Source organism: Trichoderma aggressivum (genome assembly GCF_033847375.1).
Source record: "Trichoderma aggressivum f. europaeum strain CBS 100526 chromosome Unknown scaffold_091, whole genome shotgun sequence".
NCBI lineage: Eukaryota > Fungi > Ascomycota > Sordariomycetes > Hypocreales > Hypocreaceae > Trichoderma > Trichoderma aggressivum.
Genome location: NW_026946457.1, coordinates 1 through 10,434, shown reverse-complemented (window position 1 = coordinate 10,434; position 10,434 = coordinate 1). Strand labels below are relative to the sequence as shown.

The window sequence follows — 10,434 nt, the reverse complement described above, 5'->3', positions numbered from 1 at the left end:
TCTACTACTTCTATAGCTTCTACTACTTCTACTGCTTCTACTGCTTTTATTAAGGTTATTTATTTTACTTTTTTTTTATAATTTCTTTTCTTTATAATTATTAAACTTAAATATTTTTATTTATATTTTATTTAAATTAAAATATAATTAACTTTAATATTTATTTATATTTTTAATTAAAATATTATTAATATTATTATTAAGTTATATTAAAATTATAAATAAAAATAATAATAAATAATTTTAATTATAATATTTTTAATATATAATATTAATATTATAATATTTAAAGTAAATAATTATTATATTATATATTAATATTTATAATTCTTAAACTTTAATTATTAAATATAAAATATATTAATTAATTTAATAATAATATAAGTTTATTATAATAAAGTAATTATATAAAAAAAAATATTATTCTTTAACTTTTATAATTATAATAATAAGTCTATAAGGTAACTTAGATAAATTTATAATAAATTAATAAACTAGAGTTATTTTAATTATTAAATAATAAAGTTAAAAAACTTAACTTTTTAAATAATTTATTATAAAAAAATTAACTTTTTATTATAATTTAAAATCTATAATTAAATATATAAGTTTATTATATATTATTTATTAAGTTATTTAAATTATTAATTATTAATATAATAATAAATTAAATTATTATTTTAAATTTATTAATTATATAATAAAATTAATTATATATATTTTATTACTTTTATTAATATAAATTATAAATTATTAATTATTTTAAAAAAAATATTATTTTATATTACTTAATATAAATTAAATTATTATAATTTTTTATAATTAATTTAATTATATTAATAATAAATACTTTAAAATATTATATATATATATATAATAATTATATATTATATATTATATATTTTTTATAATAATATTTTAAAAAACTATTATTTATTTTTTTATTTTAATTATTTAATAAAATATTAAATAAAGAATATTATATTAATAATTTTATTTAAATATATAATATAAAAATAAATATAATAATTCTTAAAAAAGTTTTAAATACTATAAAATTATTATTTTTATAATTAATTAATTAAATAAAAAATAAATTAATTTAAATTATAATATATAAAATAATAAATTAAGCTTTTATATAATTAAAAAAAATAAAATTATAAATAAATAATTTTATATTAAGTTAATATTAGTAAATAAATTAAGTTAAATTAATAAATAATTAATAAAAAATAAAAGAATTTATTTATATAATTAATAAATAATATTATATAAATATAATTAATTATTATTTTATATTTATATTTAATAATTTACTTATTTTAAATATATATTATAATATATATATATATAATAAAAAACTTACTTAAGTTTATTTATTTTAAAATAAATTAACTTTTTTTAAAAAATTTTTACTTTAGCTTATTTATTATTATATAAGCTTTTTATAATTAATTTTCTAATTTATTATATTTTTATAATACTTACCCTATAGAGTTATTATTATAATTATAATTATTTTATTAATAAATTATAAAAAATAAAATATTTATATTTATATATTAATATAAAAAAGTTTTATAAATAAATTATATATATAGCTTATATAAATAAATTAATTAAATTAAGTTAATATATAATTAAAAAAAATTAATTAAATTTTTATATAATTAATAAATAATAATTTATATATATAATTTAATATTATTTTATATTTAAAATTTATTATTTAAATTATTTTAAATTAATATATAAATAAAACTTATATATTAATTTATATTAAGTAAAATTATTTATAATTATATAAATTTAAAGTAATATAAAATATATATAATTATATTTAATAAATATAACTTAAATTTAAAAATTAAATTATTTATTATTAAATTAAGAATTATATTTTTAAAAAATTATAAATTAAGGTTATAAATATTAAATTATAATATAATTATTTTATTAAAATTATTAATTATATAACTTTAATTATATTTTATAATTATATTTATTAATATAAATTATAATAAATTCTTTATTTTTATAAATTACTTATAATATATTACTTAATATAAATTTTTTAATTTAATTAAAAAAAATTATTTTATAAATATAAATCATAATTTTATTATATTAATTTATTATTATTTTTAAAAAAAAATATTAATATTATATTTAATATATAATAAAATATTAAAAATAAAATTATATTATAATAAATTAATAAAAAATTATTTTATATTAATCAAGCTAAGCTTCCTTTTTGCAATTAATTATACTTTCACACCTTTGCACCCATATAGTATCTCTACTTTGGAAAACATTTGCAATAAACTCCACTGGATTATGCAAATGCTCCTGGAGGGTCCTTAGCTTCTCCTGTAACTCCTCCTCCCCTGCTATCCGAATAAACTCAGACTTAATACTAGCAAATCGACTACCACCCTTAAGCCAACCAACTGCCCCAAGAATATTATTTGTAATTTTATATTGATCTAAAAGGCAAGGTGAGTTATTAGTTTATATACTTAATAAATAAAAATTATAAGTTAGGGAAACTTACCTGTTGCCTCTCGTACAGACTGCATACTAAACATAATCTCCTCTTGCTTTTTAGCGTTTGGTCCCTGAGGCTTTTTTTCCCTAAACTTATCTGGCTTGAGAAACCACAGCATACGTAGAGCAAGAAGAAAAGCGCGGGCCTCTTTCCTCTTCTTTCGGGCGGGCTTTGTGTCGATAATAAAGCCGGGCCGGCTTGCCTTTGTTTCGTAAAGAGCCATGCCCTCGGTCATCCCAACAGTCATAGCCAGCATGCACAGGAGCTCGACCTCTGGCTCCGCCTGGTATTGTTGGAGGAGAGATAACCCCAAGTTATAGTGGTTAATAAGCCCGGTGTTTGCCGGCTTGCCCCCGGGCGTTTCTTCAGAAATGAGCCCGGAGTCTCCCGACTTGCCCCCGCGCTTTGCGTTAAAAACCAGGATGTCATAGCCCGTTTTTAATGCAGGGGGTAGGCCCTCTCGGAGCGGGAACGTGCAGCCAAAGTCAATGAAAGCCGAGCTTTTCCTCCGCTTGGCCGCCCGCTCGTCTTCGGCCGCTGCCCGGCCGCCCGTTCGCTTCAGGAGAGAAAAGGCGTCGCGGTAAACCGGCTCTCTGTCTAGTACCAGCTCCCAAGCTACAGTGGCCGTTACCGTTCCGCGTGCGTGGCCAAGGACCCAGCAGACGCGATGCTCCCGCAGCGCGTCCGCGATATACAGCCGCCAGCGATTGGCGGCGTTCTCAGTGGGGTTAATGGCACTTGCCTCCCTGAAGAGAGAGCTTAGGGCTGCCAGCCATGTCATGTCCTTGGAGCAGAGCGTCTTATCGGTGGTGCTCGTGTCCAGGCCAGCGCTGGCGCTCGCCACAAGAGACTCGGCCACCCTCCCTGCAAAGGTGTTATAGCTGAGGCGTTCAATGGTAATTGCGCCCTGCTCTTGCCCCGCTGGCTTCTTGGTGGCCTTGTTTATGGTGGCCACAAGGGCCCTGAATTTCCTATAAAGCAAGTTAGGGGCCGCCTCAGGTCGGAAGATGAGGGGAAGTAAAGAGGGGAGAGACAGTAAGGAGTCCGCTGTTGCTTGCGGGGTGTTTGGATATAGAGTATGGACACGTAGGTCGGGCATATACTTACTCGAGGCTGAATACTTCTGCCGGGTTCTCATCCGCAGCCTCCCAGGCATCCAGCTCGGCGTAGGCCGTCTGCACATCCCTCTCCTGCCCTGCCGTGAGCGCCTCGCCACGCCTGCGCTTCTGGAGGAGTTTGCGGGTCCTCGCGGCGAAGAACTGGCACATCTCCGGGATAAAGTGCCTTCTGAAGACCACCTTGATGAAGTCCGCGACGGCCTGCGTGTTGGCGGCTATAAGTTGGACCTGGGCCTCGGCCTCGCGCCCCGCGGCAACCTGCTTGCCGTAGTAAAACTGGAGCGTGGCCGCCTGGAGGAGGTGGACCTTCCTGTCCCTGACGCCGGGCCAGTCGCACATCTCTATGCGGCCTCTGCCGGCAAACCCTAGTATTTTGGGGTTGATGTAGGGGAACGCGTGGTGCCTCAGGCTGTTCGACGTACCCAGGTACTCAAACGTGGCGCGCGGGAGCACCCTCCTGTCTCCCGTAAAGCAGAAGCTGCCGAGCCGGTCCACGGCCGCCATGGCCTCGCCCAGCTCGATTGATAGCCCGCGGCCCCCGGCGTTGTCGAACTGCGTCAGGATCGACGTGGTAATAAGCTCAAAGATCCTGCAGTACGAGGTCAGCACGCCCGGGAATACCTTTGGGTTAAACGCCCTGAGCACGCCCGCGTAGCGATCCTGGGCCGTGAGGAAGAGGCTGATAAGCTGGGCCATTGGCCGAAAGACAGCGGCGGCGCTCCGGTTCTCGGGCAGTATCTTGGAGACAGACACGGTAATTACCTGCTCCATCCGAAAGGCAAATTCGCTCTCCTGGATGCACTTCTCCAGCTGGCTTGCCTCCCGCGCGTACGGGATCGCCTGGCGCGGGGCGTCCGGGTTACCCTCGCCCCTGAGCCGGGCCAGCAGCCTTTGCTGCGTGCCTATCGCGGAGTGCGTCACGCCCGGCCCCTTGGCGGGGAGCGCGAGGGCCGCAGTGGCGATAGCCTTGCTGGCGAGCAGGTCCTGCGGGTTGAAGCGCACCGTCTTCTTGATGTTGGAGTAGCCCTGAAAGTACTCGGCGGCGACGATCTCGTCGTCGTCGTTCTCGCGGCGCATGTTAAGGCGCACCGGCTCTATGGCATCCTTGATGAAGTCTGGCGGCGCGGTGGATGTGAAGTTGCCGAACCCGGGGTGGAACGCCAGGGGGTAGGGCGTTAGGCACGCCTGCTTCGTCCCCTCCAGGTACTCCCCCTCGACGGCCTGAAAGTCTGCGAGCAGGCAGACCGGCCGGCCGTCGCTGAGGCAGTTGATATCCGCGGCGAGAGCGTAGGCGACGCTGTGCACGGCGTCGAGGCAGAATACGGCCTCGATGGTGGAGCTCAGCTGTTGTATACCGGGGGCCCGCCCCGCGAACTCCATCAGCCGCGCCCCCCTCTCCGCAGACTCGGCGCGTGGGGCCCCACGGGAGCGCCTCGGCCCTCCCACGCCGTCGTCGCCGTCCTCCTCGCTCTGGCTGTCCCCAAACTCGTCCAGCACGGACTCGGCCGGGCTGCCACGGCGTGGGGAGGCGCCGGTGACGCTGCCCTCGTCTTCCGTGTCGGCGTTGAGGCTGCTGTACTCGTCCTCGGTGTTGCCGCCGCCCTCCTTATCCTCGTACACCTCTTCCATGTCCGGGACGGGGGTGTCGTCGCCAATGTCGATGCAGACGTTGCCCCCGTAGCCGTACGCGTGGAAGGCCAGCTGGACCCCGGCCCAGAACCGGTCGCGGGCGCTGTTCTCCCGGACGAAATCGGCCCACCCCGACAGCAAGGCATCCTGCAGCCTCGCCCAGTCTCTAAGGGAGAGTTGGGCCGTCTCCTGCCCGTTGAGGCGCCATGAGTCCTCGATGCCCCTGCCCAGGATGGTGCTGCCCACGCAGGCGAGGAAGTACCTCGAGAACTTTTGGGCGCGGTGGCGTCTTAACGCGGTGGCCTTCTTGCGTCTTCCGGTCCCCGGCATTTCCCGCCCCTGGGTGCGGCCGTGGCTCCCTTCCAGGTCATCGTCGTCCCCCTCCTGGCCGCCGTACGCCGCCCTCGGATCTGGGGTAAAGATAATGAACCACGTCATGGCCAGCCCGTCGGCCCCAACCTTGAAGGTGCGGCCAATGAGGCTAAAGTCCAGCATGCTCTTAATGTGCTTGCTGGAGTAGGGCGCCGACCAGTCCTTGAACGAGATGCTGATTGAGGAGAGGGGGTGACTTTCCGTAGCCCTAGAGACTGCCTGGCCGGGCTTCCCTATAACTGCGAGGAAGTCGAGGAAGAACGTAGGCAGGAGCCTAGTCACCCGCCCTCTACTGCGGCCCCTGTTCTCACTGTCCATATCCAACGGCCACGAACTCATGCTGTAATCTACCGATCGCTTCGTTTGGATAAACCTGACTGCTTCGGTAGCGCTCGATAAGTCTAGGACTTTCTTCCGTAATAGCTTTGCTATACATGATTGCGTAGTTAGTAGCCGTATATTGGATATTTGTATGTTTATAGCAGTAGGCACGCGTGCATGAACCCATATACATAGGTTGGGGATAGGTGTTATGAATGAGAACGTACCGGTAAGGTGGCTGCCCTTGCAAGCAGTGACCTTGTATTTTCGGCTCTCCCATTCGTCTTGTTGGGAGCCCTCTTCCTGCACGTCTGCAGCATCATAACTGCTCACCTGCTCTTCCTCGCCCTCGCCCTCACCCTCGCTCTCGCTCTCGGCATCACCAGGCGGCGGCGGGCTGGGCCGGCCCCCTTCTGGCTCCGGGGGCGGGGAGAAGCAGTTGCCTTTGGTGAAGAGCCTACCTCCCTGCGGACGGATAGGTTGCCTCGCCTGAGTGGCCGCGGTCGACTCCCGACGAGCAGCCAGGTTGCTGAGCGGTAGGGAGGCCCCGAGATGATTATCACGCACGTCTGCCGTCGAGTGGCGTCTCCTGTCTCCGTCGTCGTCGTTATCATAGGCATAGATTGTATTGTCCGAGTCTTCCTCGCTATCGGGACAAACATAGGTGGAAGGAGTCTTGCTTCTAAGGCTAAATAGACTTATAGCATCAGGGGATTGGGAAGCCGGTTGACGAGGCATAGTGACAGCTATCCTTTGAGAAATAGAGCGCCTTGTTTTTTTCCCCTTGGAAAGAGACAAAAGCTACTGTTGTTTTTTATAGAATTTTCTTTATACTTTGTTCTATTTCCCACAGCTATTTTATATTTTTTTCCCACTCATTTTTTCAAAAATCACAATTACAATAAGGATCCATATCCCTCGCTTGACACACCTAAACCCGACCCTACCATTCTCTCCCGTGGCCCGAACTCATTATATCCCTGTAAAATTTACTAGCTTGGTATTGTTGCTGTGCTGGCCGTGCAGTATCTATGCTTAGACCCCGGCTGCACCTGTGCCTTGACGCTTGCGGATATGTTGTTATATCGCAACGCGCCCATCGGCCCATTTTGGCTGCTTTTCCTTGGGCGGGATGGCCCTATCCATACGGGCCTCGCTGGAGCTCTGGGATCCCGCGGGTATCCTCTTGCTCTTGGCTGCCTGGATCGGCCCAGGGGGGCTTTCAAGCTCGTCGCCGCCGCCGTCGTCGTCAGGTCGGGCATTATTTCTGGATTTCTGTGAGCTCGCCGGCTTCCTGTTGCTGTTGGCGGCTGGGTTCAGGGGCGGGAGGACCTCTAGCTCGTCGCTGTCGTCGCCATCGTGGCTGGAAGGCTGGGTGGCTGAGACTTGCTTCTCGCGGGGGGGGTTCAACGACGGCGGTTTTGATGCCTTGGCCGTGGAGCTTCGTCCGCTCGGCAGGCTTTTCCTGCTGGGATGGCCCTGGCCTGACCGTGGTGGTTGTTGGCGGTTGGGCTCGTCACCCTCGCGAGCGCCTCTGCTCCCGTTGAAGTCTGCGCTACCGCGTACGCCTTCGTCGCCCCGCCCAGTACCCTGTCGTCTTGGATGCGCCTCGCTCTTGCGAGGGTTCGGCGTCCTCCCTTGCTTGAACGCACTGCTTTCTTCCTTTTGCCAGTCCACGACCGCGCGCCCGAGGATGTACTTCAGCCTGTCAAAGGGTCCCTTTTTCGCAGCCCATGGGTGATGCTTGATGTGATCATCGCCGGCCACATCGTCGACCAGAGCCACAATGCCCCGCCGCACGTGCTCGCGGTATAGCTCGAGCTCTCTTGCGCTCTCTGCCGGCTCCTGGACAATCGGGCTGCCGGGCGGCGTGGCGACCCATCCAGCACGGACGCCGGGGCCCAGGCTGCGTCGTACGATCTCCAGGACGCCTCGCCAAAGACCGCTGCGGCTGAAGCGCTCGTCGTACTTGTCGTCAATGGCGTCGCGGCCTCCGTCTGGCAGAACTTCGAGCTCGGGGCCGCTTAAGCGCCCGAGCTCAGGCAATAAGCCTAGTGCGTGTTCGAGGATGTCCCGCTCCAGCTTGATGGCCAGTCGGGCGATTTCAGCGGCGTCATTGCTGCTGCCCCCATCCCTGAATGCCGGCTCCAGGTCCTTGCATAAAGGTGGCTTGTTGTTGGACGTACGTTTGGTGTCTGTTGGGCAGGGGTTAACCCAGGCCACGACGTGGCCCATGATCTGGCTGAGTGCCTTCCCGTTAGCCTTTTTAATCTCGAGCGTAGGCCTCAGCTGGTTAAACGGGGGACAGCCTGCTTTCTTGATGGCGTCTACCAGCTGCTCAAGCCGCTTGTCGCATAGCGAAGGCAGGGCGCTGGCCATCGCCTTGGTCTTCGTCTTCCCCCCAAGCGCGTTGAGGGCAGCGGCGGATGCATTGATCCTCTGCTGCAGGACGCGGTCGGCCGCGTCGGCCCCGTAGCCTTTGGGTAAAAGGTCCGCGAGGGCATCCCAGTCATCAAGGAGGATTTCTTCCGAGATAGTCCAGCCGCATGGGCGCAGCTCTAGGTCCAGCGAGCCTAGCGTCTCCAGCACTTGTTGGAAGCGCGATATCCAAAACTGCGATTTGCGTAGGTATCATGTAAGCCAGTACTCAACAATAATGTAATAATGGTAAACTAGGAAGACTAGTGAAACGTAATAATACTACCGTTGTTATTGACAGCGGCTATTGTATCAGAGGGGGCTAAGAGGGAAGGGGCCTAGCTTACATTATCGAGTCTGTGAGCTATCATATTAACCCACTTTGATGCATTGAATGTCTCCCTGCCGATGGTTGTCCGGCACCATAGCGTTGTAAAAGTGCGCCATTGCTTATTACGCATAATAATCGACATTCGCGTGGGGAGCTTGGTTGCTACCTCGCCGTCTAAGGAAAGGGCGGCTGCAAGTTTCTTTGTGATATCTTGAGAATTACCTTTCCCAAGGATATTCTCGCTGCCCTGGTTATCGCAAATAGACATGAGCTGTAGCCAGATTTGCCCATCTTGGTCCATAAGCTTAAGCTCTTGTCGATTCATACAGAGCTGGAGACGTATGTGATCTGGGAGTGTATCTGTGTGGAAATTAGTATATTGTAAATAATATGCTTTAGGGTAGGTTGCTTTTTGGATAATTACCACGGTTATAAATCTCGCAAGTCCACCATTTCTCGCTATTGCTGCCCTGGTCCAACACCTGCCGGGCTGCCCTTAGACGATGCTGACCGTCAAGCAGCTCTGCAACCTCATTGGTGACCTCAGCCCACTCACGAAAGTCAAGTGGCTCAAGCAGGGGGGTTCCTTGGCTGCTTGCCCGGATGCTCTCTGATGCATCAGCCGGGTCCCCTGGTAAGCCTGGGCTGTTGTCGCGAAGACGCGTCTGCATGGCGGTGACCGCGCTGGCGCTGCACGTGATCTTCATGTAGTTCTCTGGCTCAAGTCTGCCCATACCCCTATCACGGAAACTCTGACAAAGGCTGCTGAGGTGGCTCTCATCTACCCGCCTGTTTTTTCCAACCTTCCAACGCGAAGATAGGGCGTCAAGAGGAAATTTCGCAATGGCAAGCAAATGGCCTTTAGCGAGAGTTCGTGCCGATGCAAGCTCACCTACTGCGGTAGATGGTATATGATTAGACGAATGTAAAGCAGAGCTTCCTCGACGAGATCGCTTTACTGGACTGGCCCTCCCAGCAGGACTGGCAATCTGTGATCGTTTCATTATTACTTTTGAAAAACAAAATAAGAATGAAAAAAAGGTAAGGAGATTGATTATATTTACACATAATATTTATAAAGAATTAGGAAAAAAATTTTAAGCTAATTATTTAGAAGGTAAAATTTGGGTGGGGTTAGGGATTGGCAGCTAGCTTTTGCAAAATAACCAACAGGCTGCTTCCCCCGGGGGAAGAGGTCGAGCCAGCTTTTTCAAAATGACCAAGTGGCTGCTTCCCCCGGGGGAAGAGGTCGAGCCAGCTTTTGAAAATGGCCAACAGGCTGCTTCCCCCGGGGGAAGAGGTCGAGCCAGCTTTTTCAAAATGGCCAACAGGCTGCTTCCCCCGGGGGAAGAGCTTCATCAGCTTTTTGAAAATGGCCAACAGGCTGCTTCCCCCGGGGGAAGAGGTCGAGCCAGCTTTTTAAAAATGACCAAGTGACTGCTTCCCCCGGGGGAAGAGCTTCATTAGCTTTTTGAAAATGGCCAACAGGCTGCTTCCCCCGGGGGAAGAGGTCGAGCCAGCTTTTTCAAAATGACCAAGTGGCTGCTTCCCCCGGGGGAAGAGGTCGAGCCAGCTTTTTCAAAATGACCAACTGACTGCTTCCCCCGGGGGAAGAGGTCGAGCCAGCTTTTGAAAATGGCCAACAGGCTGCTTCCCCCGGGGGAAGAGCTTCATTAGCTTTTTGAAAATGG

General features: G+C 45.5%; 2 protein-coding genes across 2 annotated transcripts; both read right to left on the bottom strand.

Annotated features, from left to right (window-relative positions):
- Positions 1-2,546: 2,546 nt before the first annotated feature.
- On the bottom strand, positions 2,547-6,732 carry Triagg1_10872 (uncharacterized protein; the record flags this gene model as incomplete). Its single annotated transcript, XM_062894991.1, has 3 exons — positions 2,547-3,525; positions 3,662-6,101; positions 6,222-6,732. The coding sequence occupies 3 exons, from the start codon at positions 6,730-6,732 to the stop codon at positions 2,547-2,549; spliced, it is 3,930 nt and encodes a 1,309-aa protein (XP_062750159.1).
- A 342-nt stretch (positions 6,733-7,074) lies between these two features.
- Positions 7,075-9,477, bottom strand: Triagg1_10871 (uncharacterized protein; the record flags this gene model as incomplete). Its single annotated transcript, XM_062894990.1, has 3 exons — positions 7,075-8,607; positions 8,760-9,103; positions 9,168-9,477. 3 exons carry the CDS (start codon positions 9,475-9,477, stop codon positions 7,075-7,077), a joined length of 2,187 nt encoding a protein of 728 aa, XP_062750158.1.
- Positions 9,478-10,434: the final 957 nt, after the last annotated feature.